Below are 18586 nucleotides of genomic sequence, written 5' to 3'. Positions count from 1 at the left end.
GGTTCCAAAACCCACCAAAATCTTCAGATGCTTGTCCCCTATGTAAAACTGCATAGATCAATGCATAGATCAATGCTCTCTGCAGTCCTAGATTTCCAACTGTGAATCAAAAATAGTACAAGTATTTATTGAAAAAAAATCCATGTATAAATGGACCCGCATAATTCAAACTCGTGTTGCTTAAGGGTAGACTGTATATAGAATGCATATAAAGTGAGTTGTAGAAAGAGGAAAGGAAGGAAGGAAGGAAGGAAGGAAGGAAGGAAGGAAGGAAGGGGAAGGAAGGAAGAAGGAAGGAAGGAAGGAAGGAAGGAAGGAAGGAAGGAAGAAAAGGAAGGAAGGAAGAAAAGGAGAGTAAGAGGGCAAATTTATGATAAAAGGGGAAAAAACACTGGTGGTAGAACTTTATTTCTATTTTTTTTGTGCCCGAAGTTTAATGCAAGGGCTGTGCTCCTGATGTTTAGGGTAACTTGAATTTCTCTCAATATGTTCATTTTATACAAACATTCACTAAAAAGTTGGAAATGTGTACATAATTTTAAATACATATTAATATATTTAATAAAATCACATGAACGATATGTTTTTCATTTCTGTATTCCTAGCATTGAGCATGTCTACCACTGTTGGGTTCTCAATATGAAAGAGAAGGAAAGGAAGGAAGGAAGTTAGGGGAGGGAGGGAAGTGGGAAGAGAGAGGAGGGGAGAAAGGAAGGAGAGAGAGAGAGAAAGAGAGAGACAGACAGACAGACAGACAAAGTTAGTTTCTGGGTGGGCTTGATGTAATTTCCGCTCTTCCTAGGGCTACCAAGAAATCCATTATTTTGAGCTTTGTTTGTATTTCTGGCCAGTGTTATCAAGTCATCCTTAGGTGAGCAGTGAGACTCTGGGGTACTGATTTACAGTAATAAAACTCATAACTCATATGGCAGAGAGTCAATTTGATCATTTACACTTAAAACATCACTGTCAAGACTACCAGAATACTAGGATTGGGTCTTGGTAAACAAGTCTCCTGGGGAAAGAAAATCAACATTTGAAGACAACTTGATAAAGATTCAAGGTTCAGCGTACACATATAGGTACCTAGATTTAGTTGAATAAGGCAGAGCTGTGGTGTGTTGGAGGCAGATGTCGGGGCTTATGTCCTGGGAAGTAGCTAATCCATATTAGAATTATTGAGAGTCTAGAGCCAGTTGAGAAACTACTGTTCTATAATACGTATAGCATTTTACAAACGCAGACCTAGTAAAAACAAAGCAGGGCATGGTCAAGACTGCACCTAGGGCAGGAAATACATAAGAACTCAGGCTCCCGATAGACATGCAGGCTAAGAACAGGAACCAAGCACAAAGATCATCAAGAATCAATTGTCTTGAATTATCAGGGCAAGGACTAGGCTCTGAGGTACATTTTAGCTGAAGAGGGGAATAGGTTAGAGGGTGGTGAGAAACAGACAGAGCAGCAGCCAGGGGGTTAGGAAGACCTTTAAGGCTTGGGGCATCCTGGGCAGGACTCTGTGGTCATCAGGAAAGACCAAGTCTCTGAATACGATATGTCCTGGAGTTCTTTTACAAGGTAATGCCAATCCATGCACAATGTGGGCATTAGTCAAAACCTGCATTGTTTGACAGAAATATAATGTAAACCATCTGTAATTTAACATTTTTTAGTAGCTGCATTTTAAAAAATAAAAAGAAACGGGAAATTAATTTTAATAATATATTTTATTTAACCAATATATCCAAAATATTATAATCTCAACATGTGACTAGGCGTATTTCAAGTGTTCGAAAGCTATGTGTGGATATTGAACTCTAAACCACGCTAAAGGCAGGAAAACAAATAATTTTATAACTACCTTGTATGTTCAAAGTCTCTGAAGGCTTTTGTTACTATAACATCTCAAATTATAGTTTCTAGTATTACAGTTTAGCGTATTAAAGAACAATGTCTTACACACTAGGTTTGATCTGACCTCTACCCCTCCACCCATGATCACAAAAAAAATGTCCTCCTAAAACACTATTTTGAGAAGTAAATAACTGGGTCCCTAGGAGGCACTCACCGAATAGCTGCTCGTTTCACTTCTCCATTACTTCTGACATTACATTTTTTATTGCTTTCTCCTGGAGTTGTTCAGCATCCAAGTCTCGTCTATGGTGGTTTTTATTCTTCTCCCACAACAGCTCTGCAACCTCTAACATCCACACTTCTTACTACACTCTGACATCTGAGATGCACCAATTCTGACGTTTTACTTTTCCTTTTTATTATTCTACATGCTCAAAGTATTAAATAGGCCTGCTTCTCTGGTTCAGTGGTAAGTTGATATAAATTCTTACTGGTTCCTAACACATGTGATGGAACCTGACCAATGGCACCAGCCCCCTGAGCTCTGTGTTTGGATATTGAACTTAAGTAGATCAGTTTCTGTCCCTTACGAAGTCTGTAATTATCACCTTGAACCCTACAGTCTGTATAGAAGCTTCCATTGTACTTATTTAGAGACCCAGATCCTACAGTCCTTGGACATAAAGAAGAGGGAGTAGGTCTATGGAGAATTGCTATGTGCACCATGGAGCATAAAAGAGTATCCTTCATTATTTCTGATCTTTCATAAAGTGTCATCACAGACAATACAGCACATCATTACCCACTGTTAACCTTCAATGGTTCTGTGCATGAGCAAGTTGTTTCTACAATTAGATGACGAGCAACTTGAGGCAGGGATCAGACTTCCACAGAAGGGTGGACCTCCCAGGGTCATCGTATTCACCCTTGTATCTCCCACAGTGCAGTGAACACAGCAGGTACTCAAGTAATAATACCGTTATTGCCCAATTACACATACTTTCTAGTCTGTAGAAACAAAGGAATCCAGGTGCATGGACCAAGTGTCTGGGGTTCTGAGCAGGACCCATAAAATTCTGCAGTAGGCAGCACTCCCCCAGTGTCTCACCATCACCCCAGCCTTATAGGCAACAAATGGTCCTATTTCCATCCACGCCTACAGGGATACTTCTGTTACAGTTGAATTCGCACAGGAGGGGCTCTATAGCCACTCACAACCCCTCATAGCCTAGACAATTTTCCCAGGATGAGGCATATGCCCAAGATCATAAAGCTGAATCATGGCCAACCCGGACTCCAGATTTCCTGCTGCCTGGCCCAGCGCCCTTTCTGTGACACACATTCCACGTCACAAGGGCCCGACCTCCTTTGGGTGTCTTGGATACTGAAAACCCTCAAGATCCCAAGTGGTGATTCTCCAAGTACCGAATCTAAATATTGTAACTGACGCAAGAGATTAGATGGGGTGGGGGAGGGACGGAGTACGGGAGCTTAGTTAGGTGAGCGACCTTATCCTTCCTTCTTTCAAAATTTAACCCATCAGGCATTTGCTTCCCTTCAGAGCTCGGGCTGAGGGCCAGGTTGAGATCAGCTGGGCCTGGAGTGACGGCAAGTGCAGAAAGCGGTAGGGTCCCACAAACACATTTCGTGCTTACCACAATCACCACTTTGGGAGTGGGACCCTTAACCTCCCGCTGTACGATGCCAAACCGCTGGCTGTACATTTTCGCGTCCCTTAGGATGGGGGCGGCCTCCACCGCAGTTACCGAACCTCGGCGACCTACAGGACCAGCTTCCGCGACACAGAAGTCTGGTTGCCAGGGTCCGTGTAGCTGAGATAGCGCCCGGTGAGTGGACGGAAGTTGGTCCCGTCACCATGGTGACCATCGACGCCGGCACACACAACTTCCTCTTGGAGCGGAAGAGCTGAGACTGCGCGGTCTTCACCCCGCCCTTGCCAGGCCTCCTGCCGACCTCTCCCCCTTCCTCCAGAGTTCGTCAGAATAGCAGGAAAAAAGCCTCCTTTACCAGCGGTGAAGTCGAAGATCTAATTATATTCCAATTGACTGTGCTATTTATATCCTGCAGTCGGTCTAAATGCATGAGAAAGGTTAGTGGACATATCGTGGCAAGGTTTAATTTCGTGGTCATCTCTAGGTTAATCTTTACGTAAATCACCACAGGACAACCTTCTGTTTGTGTAGTTCTTTACAGCAATTTGCAAGGTATTTTCACACATAAACGTTTGAGAGTCACAAATATCGAGTTGATGGTACAGCAGGTATTATCCTCATATTACAGCTAAGACAAGGCTGAAAGAGCCTAGCTGCCTTGTCTACCCAACCAGTAATGATAAACCTGTTATTAATAAAAACTTATTGCACTGGGCATAAACCAGGGCTTAGACTCCAGGTACCCTATGATCGAGGTGATCAGATGGGCTAGTAGTGCAGTGACATGACTGGCTGAGCACAATAAAAACCAAGGGTCACAGTGGACCAGGGTCAGGAGATGTGAATCAGAAGTGCAGGTAATCAGGCCCTGAGAATCTGGATCCCAGGCAGGGAACCTAGAAGGGGCCCTCAGCACAGATGGAGACCACCTCTGTACTTCCAGCCAAGAGCAAGGTAGTAGTTAACACCTAAAAGCCAGTTGTGAATGACACTTTGGTACTCTCATTCTAAAGTGGGGGTGAGCATATAACACCAAAATATATAGAGAGCACAGAGGAAATTCAGTACCTAGTCATTGTCTTGTAACAATAACCAAAGGACAACTACTGTGCACACCATCTTAAGGCCGCAATTTACTGTAAATTAGCATTCCTTAATCATTTGTAATTCACCCACTTCAGATTTTCTATATGGTATGTTTCTAGATTTGGATTCCATTTCCTGAATGCTGGTTCAGCTTTTCAGCCACAAAATAATGTCTCTTTCTTCTCTTTTAATAATCTCTTTTAATAATTCTCATTTTGTCTTTTTTCTCCTATAATGCTTCTTCTTTCAATTGCAGTTCAGTAAAATACTCATTTTCATTTACTGCTAAGAGTTTATGTAGCCTGAAACAAACAAACAAAGAAATAAATTAGATCGTCATCTGGGTTCTCTGGACGGAGTCCTGAGGGCCAGATTCCTTGATCTTCGAGTCCCACAGGTGCCTGGCCCACGGCTGTCTAGGTGGAACCACCCCAGACACCATACCCTTGGGGAGGAAAGGAAGCAGTGAAAACGCTCTCAACCAGCCACGGGGTTTGGGGAAAGCCGCTGAGATCCAGGGGCACCCTTAGGGCAACGCTGAGGTCGTACAGCCTGGAAGGTCCCATCGAAATCAGTTTCTGCGACGCGAGTTGCCCTTTGGTGACAACGGGCTGCCCTCTAGGTCCATCCTGAGCTTGTCGTGACGCGCCCTCACCCTGGGCAAGCCCCATAACTTAACTCCAGTTCGGTTTGCCCATTTTACCAGTACGTGAAGGGGAGTCGACTTCCCTTCGGGCCGGCGCAGGAATAGACAGCTGGGCCAAGCGTAGGCCACACCCCTGAGCCACCCAGGCTAGGCCAGGGGTGATGGGCAGTGTCTCCCTACCCCGGGTAGGATAACCGCGGTCCCAGCGCCCCCTGGTGGGCCTATTCGGAGAGCAGAAGGGCCGGGCTCCACGCCCAGCGCAGTGAGCCTGGGCCTTCAGCCAAACCAAGGCCAACCCCTGAGGCCTAAGTGACCTGCCCAAGGTCCTTAGAACCTGACCTTTATCTTGCCACCCGCTACCCCACTTTCTCAGAGGCAGTCAACACTGTTACCATCACCAAGACATTCCCAAAAGAAACACTAAATATATGAATCAGAAAATGGGACAATAAAAATCATTTAAAAATAATTTTAAAATAGAACAGCTTAGAGACAGAAACTATTTATATTATTTCCAATTCCTATTGTGCCCAACAAGGTTCACACAAGGGCTGTCCTCCAGATAGTTTCCTGAATTCTATATTTTCACCATTAAACTCCATGATAAAGTTGGATATCGATTCACCATTGGTAATACAGATTGATGTATTTAATAAAATTGCATGGACTATATCTTTCTCATTGCTGTATCCCAGTATTAAGTTCAGTGCCTACCATGGGCCAGGTTCTCAATACTTGAATGAAAAACAAAAAGAGCCAAGACCAGCATTTTTACTGGGTGGGCTTGACAGAATTTCTGTACTTGCTGGAGTCACCATGAAATCCATGGTCTTCAGCTTTGCATTTCCTGCAATGTAGGTTTATCAAGGTATCCTCGGGTGAGTAGCGAGACCCTTGGGAGCTGATTCATGGCAGGCTGGCTTTGTAATGTGACACCTTGACTAGTCTTGTTTCCCAGGACTCCCTTCCCATGCTTCTGGTTAAGATGGGCCACAAGAAACATTTTACATGATAACTGGAGGACAGAAGTGAAGCAGCAGCATATTGTTTTTACACTTGAAAGGTTGATACAGGGGCACCAGGTACTGTTGCAGTTCACACACGCTGTCATTTATCTGCTGGCTCGCCTACTTGGTGTGGGGCAGCAGGCAGGCTTGCAGTTGCTCCATCTTCCCCAGGATCTTCCCTCAGCTTCTCTAATTCCTAGGCCAGATGTGTATTTAACTCTGTGGTGAAGGGCACCAGCTTCTTCTGCAGGACACCAACATCATCGAAGCTGGAGGTGATGAGAGACTGACGTGGGTTCTGGGCCATCCTCGGCGGTTCCATCGTGTGCTTGTGGGCGCCAATGTGTCCTCCGTCTCCCACGCTTTACGTCCACCTTCCTTCCTCGATTGCCTGCCCTGCAGACTTCAAGCTCCAGCATTAGATGCAAAGACAACAGCCTTACAGACTGTTTAACCAGCTCCCACAACTGCATATGGTCAAATCCCTATAATATCCCTTAATGTACTTATACACATATACATAAAATCTTTATATCAGTGGTGTTGCTTTTCTAATTGTACCCTGATACACATGGTGAGTCAGGATACTAATCAAATAAATTTCACTTAGGACATCACTATCAAAATTACCAGAATACTAGGGTTGGTGGTTGCATTCTGAGGGGAGCAAAACAATAACAGATAATTATCCAGTCAATTCTGGCTGAAGTAGGTAGGGTGAGGCAAAGAAAGGGGCAGAGGAGGGTGGCAGAAGGCTTTATCATGAGTTACAGTAGTAAAATGGCTAATCTACATCTGAATTACGTAAATAAAGTTGCAGGGCTGGAACTAGAGTAAGGCAATGGAAGCACATAGACTACAAAATCTGAGAAGGCACACACTTAGTCCCAGCCTTGTAAAGCTGGCTAAGTAATGAATCAATCACAAGTCTTATCACTTTTAGCACTGAGCAAAGAATTGAAAAGTGAGGCAGGGCAGAGCCAAAACTGGTCCTTAACAGGGGCTGAGATCAGAAACCAAGCACGAAGGTTATCAAGGGGCAGGGGACACAAGCTGTCGGGAAAGATGAACCACGCTGGCAGCTTTACCTCTGAGGACTGCTTTGGCTAAGGAGGGGAAGTGAGGGAAATAAGCAAAATGGAGAGCAGCCGGTGGAAAAGGATGCCCTTTAGGGTTTGAGGAATCCTATGTAACATCCGAGGCCTGGAAAGAACCCAGTCTCTGAATGCACAGAAGCTCTGATAAGGTGACCCCATCCACAACCCTGGCACTCCTTAAACTGTGCTAAAGGCAATAATGAAAGAGATTTGTTAAAATGCTTAAAGTAGTACACCTTGTTTTCAGGATCACTGGAAACTTCTGATACTACGTTATTATATATTATTGAATATAGGATTACAGTTTACGGCTTAGTGGCTTAAAATACAAGGCTTTACAACCTGGGTTTGATTCTAGACTCCATCAATTCTAGGTATTTGACACTGGACAAGTTATTTGAGTCTGTTTTCCCATCTGCGAAAATGGGTAAAATCAAAGTCTTCCTAAAAAACCTGTTCTACATTGAGTCCATACGGAAGAACTCACCAAATACCAATTCCTTTCCTTAGTCACGATACATTTTCAACTGCTGTCTCCCTGAGGAATTATTTAGAGACACTGCTAGGTCTCACCCAAAAGCCATTTAATATTATTTATGAAGATGGCTTGTTTAGGTTGTTTATGGGAGCTCTAATTCTATCTTCCAACACCAACTTCTCCACCCCTAACATCCAAACTTCTTAACATGCTTAGGCTCCTAGGATTTGCACGAGTTGGAGCAGATGCTCCAACTTTCTACTCTTTCTCTTCCTTTTCTGCTTACTTCCTCCATAAGCTTAAAGAACTGAACGGGCCTGCTCCTCTGGTTTGGTGGTAAGTTTTTCCAGTTCCTACTGACTCCTACACAAGCCCTGGCAATCACTCTACGGTCCAGCCTCTGAGTAGATCAGTGTTGTCTCTCATAACACCAGTCTGTAAATATCACCTTGAATCCTAGCCTGCAGAAGCCTCCAGTCAACTGCTTTCTAGTTCCAGGTTTTTTTAAGGTCCTTGGACCTAGAGAAGAGGGAGCAGGTCTTTATGTTGAATGAGGTTCACTATGTGAAAAATGGAGCATCACAAAACCGTTTCCTACTGTTCTGTTGGCCATCCATTTCCCCTTAATTATTCCTTAGCTCCTAAAATTTTCCATTACAACATAGCACATCATTACTTCTCCTTTATATGTAATGATTTCAAGCACAGGGAAACTGTTTCCCCAATTAGATTATAAGCTCCCTGAAGGCTGAAGTCCTCTGTCTCCTGAAGGATAAGCCTTCCCCAGTCAATGTATTCACTGCTGTATCTCCCACACAGCAGTGCATCCAGCAGGGACTGAATCAGTACCTCTGTAATTACCCAAGTGCTGACGGAGGGGTTTCTGGCCTACAGAAACTAGTTTGTAGGACCAAACCGAGGTGCTGAGGCCAATAGTTTGTTGCCTATGTCTGGTGCTCTGTGTAGGGCATCAACTTCTGCAGGAAGCAGCATTCTCCTCTCCTCCTTCCGCTATCCCAGTCTTTACAGGCACCTAGCCTTCATCCTATTGCCAAGTCTACATGGAAAGTTCTGCACAGCAGCTGAAACTGTTAAAACCTCGACAGGATCAGGAAAGGCTCAAGAAACACAGCCTAACCCCCTCCACAGAGGATTCTCCAAAAGGTGCAGAACTAGACCAAGATCACACAGTTGCATGTGAACCCAGATCACCTGCCCACTCGCCATCTGGTCATCTCTTAGAGACTCCAAAGGTATTCAAGACCCCAAACGATGATTCTCTGAGTAAGAACTTATATATTAAGTCTGACACCTGCTGGTTTTTCTTAGGAAGATGGGAACCAAGCTTTCCTTCCCTTTTCTTTCTAATCTCATCACAAGGCACCAAGTCCTCTCCCTCAACAGTCCCTCATCCCCACCACTCCCAACCAAGGACAGTCCTGACCTGGATCTCGGGAAATCTCTCGGGTCGTATACATACCTCCTTACTGAGCGTGAGCAGCAGTGGTGTGGGGCCTTTACCTCCCACTACACCATGCCAAATTGCTGGCTAAACTTTCAAAGCTCAGGGCCCACATCTGACCAGCACCCACCACATCCCCAACCCTCACTGTGTGGGGCACACCTTGGCAACCAGACTGCTGTGTCCCGGAGGCGGGTTCCACCCAGGCTGAAAATCTCGGTGATCTGGGGAAGAATTAACATCATGGGTCAACATGGCCGGTAGAGCTAAAGCAAGGTCAGGGCAGGGTGAGGTGTCCCCCAGCACTGACCACTGGTGTGCCAGCCCCTGCTGCCTCCTCTTCTGGGGCCGAATCAGAGGCTGAGTCATCCTTGCTCTTCTCCTCTTTGTCCTCCTCAGGGTCAAGTGGCTCTTGCTTTACAAGTGGCAGGCCTGGGCCTACTACCTGGGAGAGGTAGGAAATGGGCAACAGTCAGAAAAGCAGGGTTGGCCTGAGGAAAGAGTTTTTTATTAGCCAACCAGTCACTGTGCTGACAGATCTTGCTTCTGTCACACTTCAGCACAGAAAAACCGTCTGTCTACAAACCTTTCCCATTCCTCAGATTTCCATTTTTCTGTTAGCTGGGCGGCAAAGCCGGCAAAGCTAATTGCCTGGGGAAGGTGGGGTAATTCTGTGGAGAGGCTGCAATCAGCACACCTATTACTCTGCTCAAAGAACCACCATCTTGGCTCACCATCACTCTGCTCACAGATCACCCATCACTGACCCCCACCTTGCTGGGGCAGCCAGGCAGCAATACAGGAGAAGTCAGGATGGCTGTGCCCGGTGTCCAGTCTTCCTGGGCATCCGCCTTCTCTTGCTTCACCTGGGGTAAGGCCACAACCCAACTCAGGCCAGGGCACTGGGCCTCCTGTGTGAAGGAGGATTGCAGTAGACTTGGTCCCAGCTTCCTGGTACAAGGCTGGGTAGGCTTGGGAAGAAGAGAGTAAGGTGGGGCCCTCACCTGCAAAAGGACTTCTGTGGAAGTTGAGGCAGGGCCAGGCACCTGCACAGGACTGCTTGCACCCTCCCGTAAGAACACAAGGTCAGTGCCAGGTGGGGGCAACACAAAGCCTGCTTCCTGCTTCATTGGAGTATGGGCATGATCAGATCGGGCTCTGGGCGTGGCCAAGGGGGGCTTCAGGGTATGGCCAAGACGGGGCCGTCGAGTAGAACCAGGCCTCTTTCGACGAGGGTAAGGTGGGGGTGGCTCTGCCCCATCCTCGGACCCTGCCCAGACACTTGGCAGCAGGCGCTTCTGTGAAGAAAGGTGAAATGGTTGGCCACCTGATGCAATACCCAACCACACCACACTGCCCTGATCAATATGCCTGCTGATCCTCCATTAGCACCAACACAAAATCTGCTTACATACGAACCCCTCATTGCTGACCCTGCTAGTCTCCTGTTAGCAATGCCAATGCCACCCAGATTCCTCATTTACCCCAGCACAATGTCTGCTAATCCTTGGCCAAACTCATTGCCCTACCCACCCCTCTGAAGCTACAGGACCCATCTGGCCTGATCCACCAACCTACCAGGCCTGCCGACTATTCCCAGGCACTGAGGGACTTGGCTCAACTTTTCCCACCCACCTGACCCTTCCTGCCCCACACACCATGGCAAACTGCAGGCATTGGCGCCAACGACACTTCTGGCGCTTCTGGTTGCTGCCCCCGAATTTGGGCTTGTCACAGCAGAAGTCGCAGTGGCCACAGTCCATCCGCCGCAGGCAAGCTGCACAGGCCCCACACTTGCGATTTTGCCGGCGATTTGTGTAAGGCTGCTGGGAGACATGGAAAATGCGGGATGCTGTCATTAGGACTATTACAGTACTGTTCTTGTTGTTCCTCTATTAGCTCCGTCAGAGGGAACTGGTTGAACACTAGTCTTAGCCTGACTCCCACTAGTCACACCTCAGTGTCTGCTAGCACTATCATTGTACCAGATGTCCTTCAAGCCATTGAGACTAGCTGCTCCATCACAGTATCCATCACTGTCGAGCTACCTAAACAATGTCCTTGACACCCCCGCCTCCAGCGGGATTTTGCTGACCCTGTATTAGCTGCCATCACTGCACCTGCTACAGCTACTCATCCTATATGAACTCCAATCACTTACCTACTTTTCCTCTTTCTGCCCCACTAGTTTTGGTTCATCTGATATTACGTACTATCGGTCCACCTGTTGCTCCTGTATTAGTCCCTCCTCAATTGTCTGCTCTCCCATACTAGTACCCATTACTATGCCTTGCTCTTCCTCTATTAAGCCCATTGCAGCAACTGCTTCTTTGGGCTTAACCAAGTACCCTGGGAAAGTCTAGGCTTGTCCAGGTAGGATGGGGCCACTCACTAGCTCGTCCTCGTCTACACAGTAATAGATGAATTCGGCAGGTGGCGAGGGGATGAGAGATCTGGGGTGCTGCAGAGGCAAATGGGGTGGGGTCAGGGTAGGTATTGGGTAAAATTAGGGGGTTGTGCCTTCCCCCTGCCCACTAGGGCCTCACCAGCTCTGGGGACTCTGGAGGCTGTGATGGAGGAAGCGGAGGCAGTGGCTGGGTTCGGGGACGCCGCCGGGCAGCCATCTTGGAGTCACAGCCTCCCCTGAGACGGCCACGTTTACCCTAGGAGGAAGCCAAAAGGGTAGTTTAGGCTTGGTGGCACCAGACCGACACAGGACCCTCCCGACCCAGGAGTGCAGAAAGCATGCATGGGACAGACAAGCAGAATATAAGATGGGGCACTCACAGCAGGGGGAGCCACAGCTAAGGGAGGGCGTCGTTGACATCGCTGATGGTGGCGACGGAGGCGGTGGGCAAGGTGCTGGCAGACAGGGGCAGGCAGGTAAGGCCAGGGACGTGAGCGTGCGGTGGAGGAGAAAAGAAGACATGAGGTGGACAAGGCCAGGTTGGGAGGAAGCAGCAGCAGCAAGTTTAACAGCAGAATGAGCTCTGCCCCAGCCCTGGCTCCACCAGCACTGTCCCCCTCCAGCCTAACTCACCCGTAGACAGCGCCTCTGGACGCACCTCCACTGGCGCCTGAGACCAGGGCGGGGAGGGCGAAGGCAGACTCGGCAACGTCCACAGTCCTCTCGGGTCTGACAGCCCCGGCATACTCCACACCCTCGGCTCTGGGGAGGGGAGGGGGACAGAGGCATGATGCATGGGGCCAGGGCTATGAGGGCCACAGGCTAGGGTGAACCTTGGTCCCATCCCACCTGCCCAACTCACCTTTTCCACAATCCGGAGGCATCGTCTCCGCTCACACTTGCAGAACAGCCCCGAGGCCACATCATGGGGCAGCTGCAGAAGGCAGGTAGAGCAGGCCCCGCAGTCCTCGGTCACCTGGCAGGCTGCACACTCCCCGCAGCCCACACGCTGCCAGGAATGAGTGGGGCAAAGTCAAAGACCCAAGCAGAGTGACTCCAGGAGCACTAACCCTCAAGTGTCTGCTAACCCTCTACATCAGCTCCCATCACCGTAACTGCTAGTTCTCCATTTGCCTCACCACTGTGTCTAATGATTACTGATTAGGCGCCACAACTGTCTACTGGTCCACTCTTCACTGTCTAATACCCCATTAACTCCCATTACCTTCTGCTGACTGCAACCAGCTCCCTACAAAATGACTCTGATACCTTGAAATCCATCACCATTTACTAGCCCCCATCACATCCTGCTCCTGTCGTACACTTGTGGGGAGGTAGCCGGTCATGCTTACCTTAAACATCCTCTGCTCCCGATTGAAAGCAATTCTCTGCGCTGCGGAAAAGGAGAAGTAACAACAGAAGTGGAAAGGGAGGATCAGATCTCTGACCTCATCCACTGCCTCTGCCCTGACATTCACCATTCAACCTCTAGCCTGACACCCAGGTCCTAGCCTGACACCAGGCCTGCTCCAGCTCCTATCTCCCACTACCCTAAGGGCCACTCACCTCGGCAGTCCTTGCACAATGTCTTGAGCCGCTGCCTTCGGGTACCATCCCCTGAGAAGCTGATTCCACAGTTCTCACAATATCTGGGATGGGAAACATGAGTGTGGGGACTGAGTGCATGCCCAACCACAACCCTCACCCACTTGGCTCACTTTAGGCTAATACTCACCCAGGCGCAGGGAGCGAAGCTGGGACTGTGTCAGCACCAGCCTTGGTCTCATCCCCTGGGGCCTCCTTCCTGACCTCAGCCCTCTGGGATCCAACCTGACATTTTCGAGCTTTGACTGGCTTTGAAGGCTTCTTCCGCTTTCTGCTAGGGAGAGCCAAGGAATGGGCCTAGAGATGAGAACAAGGGCAGAAAGAATGTAGGTCAGTGGATGGGTGTTAGGTGGCTCAGTCGCCCCATGCCCGGGTACCCTACATTGTGTAGTACCTTACCTTGGGGGCTGGATAGCACAGGATGCCTTGCTTGAAGTCGAAGAGGGAGAGGTCGCACGAAGGGCCCAGGTATCGGGTCAGTTCAACTTTGCTTCGGATCCTATCTCCTGTGGGGCTAGGGGTAGGCCAGGATGGATTGGAACCCAGGTGGAGCCATTGCCACTCCACTCACGCAACCCTCTCACTGGGCTAGGGAACAGGCTTGAAGGTCTGGTGGGATATGGGAGGCAGCCTGGGATCTATCTGCCTATGAGCCCTGACGTGGCCCTACCCCAACTAACCCTGGATAGCAAGACTCTTTAAAGGTAGTATTATTAAATATTATAATACCAGCAAATACATACACATTAACAAATAATATAAACACAAAGGAATGTACGTATATTTCTAACATATATTACTAGAGATATTCTATATAAATGACAATATAAATTTGTTAAATAATTTGTAAATGTGTTAGCACTGCATACTAAGTATACAAATTAAGGAACTTACATAAAAACAAATGTTTAAAAATAGGCGTATAAAAATGTACATGTAAGTATACATACAAGGAAACGTGTGAACAACAAATGTAACTACATACAAAATAAAGTGAAAGTAATGTTGGGAGACAACACTCCACAGGTCTCTTGCATTTCTGCATGTCTTGTAAGAGAAGCACTGACTGTCCTTTGCTACTATCTTTTCGAGGATGTTTGTACAGCAAACAACCTTGGAAGATAAGAGAAAGGGTCTCCCTCCAAAGCAAAAGGAAGACATCCTTACTGTCCTAACATTATAAAAGATTAGATTCCTTAAGCTTGGGGTTCCTTTCCTACAACACAACTCAGTGCATGTGCAGGCGCTAGTTAGTCCTCTTCATGTGACCCTGTAGGAACTGGCATTTGGGAAACTGGAACAAAAATAATGATTCTAAATATTGTTCTTGCTATGAGTAATAAACTCTTTCATCTCTGACCCAGGAGTCTCTTATCTTCTATCAGCATCCACAAAACTGTGACATACTTGTTATCTTGACCTAATTAATTAGGGTAAAACCTCTGATCTTTTACATTCTTGATAACTGAACTCATATTTATAAATGTTAAAAGTTTTATACAAGTCATAAATATGTGAATAAATGTACAACTAAATATGAATAAATGTAACTGCATTTGTAATTTTATTATAATGCTCCAGGAAAAGAGCAACTTGGGCACCAAAAAAAGTTCAGAAGTACAGAAAATTTAATAACTAGTATATCATTAACATATCTTAAAACACCTTAAATTTATAAAAGTGTATATTTATGTATTTATGGTCAAATTTCATTATTTATGGTAGTCATCTGGAAAACTGAATTAGTGAATATAGAACCACTGCTCCTAGTGGAACTACAGGTTAGGTTCCTCCAAGTCTCTAGTCACATTTTTGTAAACTAATCCTACGTAACCTTGTTTTATGTGTTTCTGTTTAAAGATACCCTATTTAATATATTCTTCTTACAAATAATTAACTGCATGGCTTTTTTAAAGCCAGGAGTTTTGGAGGACATCTGCATTATACAGTATTGCCAATGTCTTTGTAAAACAAGCCAGTCTCATCACCACTGAAAATGTACTCTTCTACCTAATGGTTTTCTGGTGTAGCACTGAGCAGATATTTTTTAAAATATTCTGCAGATTCTTGATCTGCAGAACGTGCCCTGAAAGGTGTGAGACAGCCAACACTACCTGCAATAGGTTTAACATTTTTTTAATCCTGGGTAACATAACTATCGATGTCCTTGGCTTTGAGCCTCACAGTGCTGTCCACTACACTTTATTGGTCATTACCTCATGGATCCACAAATTTAGCCACTTTTCCACCTTTTCCCTAGGTTCATCATGTACTACAGATGTTACTTTAGCACTTTCTGGAGCAGCCACATGTACAAACTGGCAAATTTCCTCTCCTATTCTAGATGTACCACATTTTTGATTCATTAAGACTAAACTCACAGCCAACAGCACTACAACTTACACCTAAATGAAGCTTAGTTAACATGTATCTTCTCCTTCCCAGCACATGACACACTTCTTGCACTTAAAACACTAGATAGCACTTAGCATTACACTTGGGGGCCATTGTAAACAGAAAAATCACTGATAAAAAGTACAAAACTTTGAAAACCATAGCACTAAGTAGACCATGAAACAGACTTGTTGACAGTACAAGTGCTGAAATAAGAAAGCCTTGTTCAACTTCAGCTGAGAATGTGTGCATCGGGGGACGTAAATTTTTTTGCTGCTCTGTGCATGTCCACGAATGACCGTGAAAGCACAGCTGAGTAATGACTTTGGGGGTATAAACAAATTTCAGTGAGTTTGCAAATACAGAATCTGCAAATAATGAGAATCAACTGTATATGCATAATTTTAGCCCCACTCATAAATTTAACCACACTCTGATTTCACTCTGCCTAACCAGGCTCAATCCTACCCCTGAATTCTGCCCACAACCCACCCAGTACCTCTGGTAATAGGTGTCTGAGCGTCCGCAGGTGGCACCTGATTTGCGAAAAACCTCACGGCGCTTCCAGCCGGGGCCCAGGGCTGGGCAGTCCAGCCACTCCTCAGCCATGGGGGCCAAAGGAAGGAGCAGTGGCCTGCAACATGGAGAGGGCAAGGTGAGAAACTGAGGCTTTAAGAGGTGACATGTTGTGCACCAGGCCACGCAAACCATGGTATCTATTAATATTTGTCCAAGACCCGGAAACTGTCACAAGCAACTGGCCAATGTAAGGAAGAGAAAACCATTCCCACCCAATTCTTCCCTGGCCTGGGCCCAGGAGCTTGACATTCCTCACTCACCCTCTTGACCTGGCAGCCCCGTCCTCAACCCGAGGGTCCTCATTCCTCATTCTCAGTGCCCTGATCTCCTGTTCCTCTCCATCCTCAGCCTCGGAGCCCATCATTTCTCTCCACTGCCACCCAGGAACATTTCACTTTCCCCGCTCCTTTCTGCCTGTCCTTCGTCCAGGAGACATTCTCTGTCTTTGACCTATTGGTCTTCTGTTCCTCCCCTCTGTCACAGAGACCTCCATATTCCCCATCCTCAGCCTGAGAGGCCTCATTCTTCCCATCTTCAGCCCAAGAGACCCCCATTCCGCTCATCCTCAGACCAAGGGCTCCGCACTCTGTCAGTGTTCTGATTCCCATTCATCCCTTTCCTTGACTCAGGAGTCCCCAATTTCTCTTTCAATCTTTTAACCCTCCCACTCCTTCCCTGTCTGATATCCTTTAATTCTGTTACCTCGGTGTTACTGCCTCAATTTCCTCTGTGTCCTCTGCCATTGTCCCCAACCTCTCCATGTCCCTGACCTGAACGGTCCCTCATTCCTTCTGTTTCTCAGCCTGAAATCCTCCCCACTTATTTTCTCTCTGTCAATGTTCTGAACCACAATTCCTCCCCAATCTCAGCCCCGAACCTCCCTATTCCTCTCCTCTGCAGTGTAAAAGTTCTCTCACTCCTTCCCTTCGGCGGCCTTATCTTCCATTTGCTCATCAGCCTGAAAGACCCTGATTTCTCCTCTCAGCATTCTAAACCCCTCATTCCTCTCTGCTCTCGTCCCAGGACCATGCCATCCCTGTCAGTATTCTGTTCCCCTATTTCTCCTAGTCTTCCATAGGAGCCCCCTGGCCCTCCTTTTCAGTATCCCAGCGCCCCCATTTCTCTCCATCATCAGCCTGAGGGCCCCTCATTTATCCCTCCCAAGGTTCTGAACACCCGTTTCTCTCGCCCTAACTTGAGAGGCCCCGATGTCTCCCCTCAGCGTTCGGATCCTCCCCCATTTCTCTCCGTCCTCGTCCAGGATCTCGACACTTCCACTGTCAGCTTTCTGAGCCCCATTTCTCTCCGTCCTCCGCCTAAATCTACCCATTCCTCTCCTTCAATATTCGACGCCGCCATTCCTCCCACTCATCGGCCTGAGGGCCCTCTCCGTCAATGTTCTAAGCCTCAATTCTTCCCCATCCTCCGCCTGAGCGCTCTCCACTTCCACCCCCAGGACTGTCTCACCAGCTCGGCACCGGGCCGGTAGCTTCCTCTGTTCTAGGTCCGTGGACCCATGACGAGGGTCCCGCCTGTGACTCCCGCCTTGCTGGGGTCTTCTTCTTCCTCCTCTACAGCCGCTTCCTCTGAAACGGTAGCTGTCGCCGCCGCGGCCGTTCGTTGCCCCCGAAACCGGAAATCCGGGGCCCGCCTCTCGGGTTCCGCTCCCAGCGAGACGCCTGCGCACTGGTGCCGGGCTGGAGCTTGCCCTTAGTAGGGAGGATCGCACCTGCGTGCTGCGTCCTGCAGCGGCGCGCGCCCCTGGCCTGGACCTGCTGCGCTTGCGTGCTGAAGTCCAACTACGGCTCGCGTCCCTATCGGAGAACCGCAGCGCCTGCGCTTCTCGCTTCGCCAACCGGCGCCTTCTCCCCACGCCGCCCACCTCTTTTGCGCCTGCGCTCTCCAGTCCCAAACAAAGGGGGCGTGGAGGGTTGGGGTTGGCCCTGTGTTCTCCGTTTCTTAGGCGGTCTCCGCAAAGAGCAACCGGGAGAGAGGAAAGGCGAAACTTGGGTTTATGCCGGAGTCCTCCTCTCCCACCTCCCGCATAGGTCACGCCGGTGCTCCCTAGGCCCTGCAGACATCTCCCCCAGGGCTATTGTGTCCTGCACGCTCCTCCCTGCTGAACAATTGCAGGAGCGCACAGAGACAAATCATGCCGGGCGCTAGCCCCAGCTCCTTCCGCAGGAACGGGAAGGGGGTGTTGCCGCGCTGAAAGTAAACAGGCCAGGTCCGTCCCGGAAAGCTGTGTACGGCTGACTGGATCCGACAACCAGAGAAGGCGAAGTGGGATAACTGGCA

At 47.8% G+C, this 18586-nt stretch overlaps 2 protein-coding genes across 31 annotated transcripts in view; both read right to left on the bottom strand.

Annotated features, from left to right (window-relative positions):
* The window catches only part of CFAP53 (cilia and flagella associated protein 53), a 39595-nt gene extending 35702 nt beyond the window's left edge, over window positions 1–3893 (bottom strand). For 5 of the 7 annotated variants that reach the window (XR_005648361.1, XR_005648354.1, XM_039841881.1 and 2 more), the window contains exon 1: window positions 3510–3893. Coding sequence is in view for 3 of the 7 variants with exons in the window: in XM_039841881.1 (XP_039697815.1) it covers window positions 3510–3578 (69 nt within the window). In the remaining 4 variants the exon portion in view is untranslated. Of the gene's footprint in view, window positions 1–1086; window positions 1569–2068 lie in introns of those variants that run through there. The other 2 variants (XM_039841889.1, XM_039841898.1) reach the window with 2 other exon arrangements.
* A 156-nt stretch (window positions 3894–4049) lies between these two features.
* Window positions 4050–17947, bottom strand: MBD1 (methyl-CpG binding domain protein 1). Of its 24 annotated transcripts, XM_039841786.1 has the most exons (18): window positions 17756–17946; window positions 16209–16343; window positions 13715–13829; window positions 13446–13612; window positions 13277–13359; window positions 13063–13103; window positions 12573–12719; window positions 12344–12472; window positions 12091–12165; window positions 11850–11966; window positions 11696–11764; window positions 10962–11129; window positions 10308–10601; window positions 10077–10214; window positions 9614–9748; window positions 9466–9527; window positions 8290–8360; window positions 6537–6669 (listed from the first exon to the last, which is right to left on the bottom strand). In XM_039841786.1, the coding sequence occupies exons 2-17, from the start codon at window positions 16316–16318 to the stop codon at window positions 8330–8332; spliced, it is 1881 nt and encodes a 626-aa protein (XP_039697720.1). In that variant the 5' UTR covers window positions 16319–16343; window positions 17756–17946; the 3' UTR covers window positions 6537–6669; window positions 8290–8329. The 24 variants fall into 24 exon arrangements, with proteins under 24 accessions (XP_039697672.1, XP_039697670.1, XP_039697633.1 ...); XM_039841738.1 differs by lacking the exons at window positions 6537–6669; window positions 8290–8360 and adding an exon at window positions 4050–4915 and having other exon boundaries at window positions 17756–17947; XM_039841736.1 differs by lacking the exon at window positions 8290–8360 and having other exon boundaries at window positions 5715–6662; window positions 10077–10169; window positions 17756–17947.
* Between the last annotated feature and the right edge of the window lie 639 nt (window positions 17948–18586).

The sequence above is a fragment of the Pteropus medius genome, unplaced genomic scaffold (assembly GCF_902729225.1).
Source record: "Pteropus medius unplaced genomic scaffold, Ma_sr-lr_union100, whole genome shotgun sequence".
In the NCBI taxonomy this organism is placed as follows: Eukaryota; Metazoa; Chordata; class Mammalia; order Chiroptera; family Pteropodidae; genus Pteropus; species Pteropus medius.
This window is presented reverse-complemented; position numbering and strand designations above follow the sequence as displayed.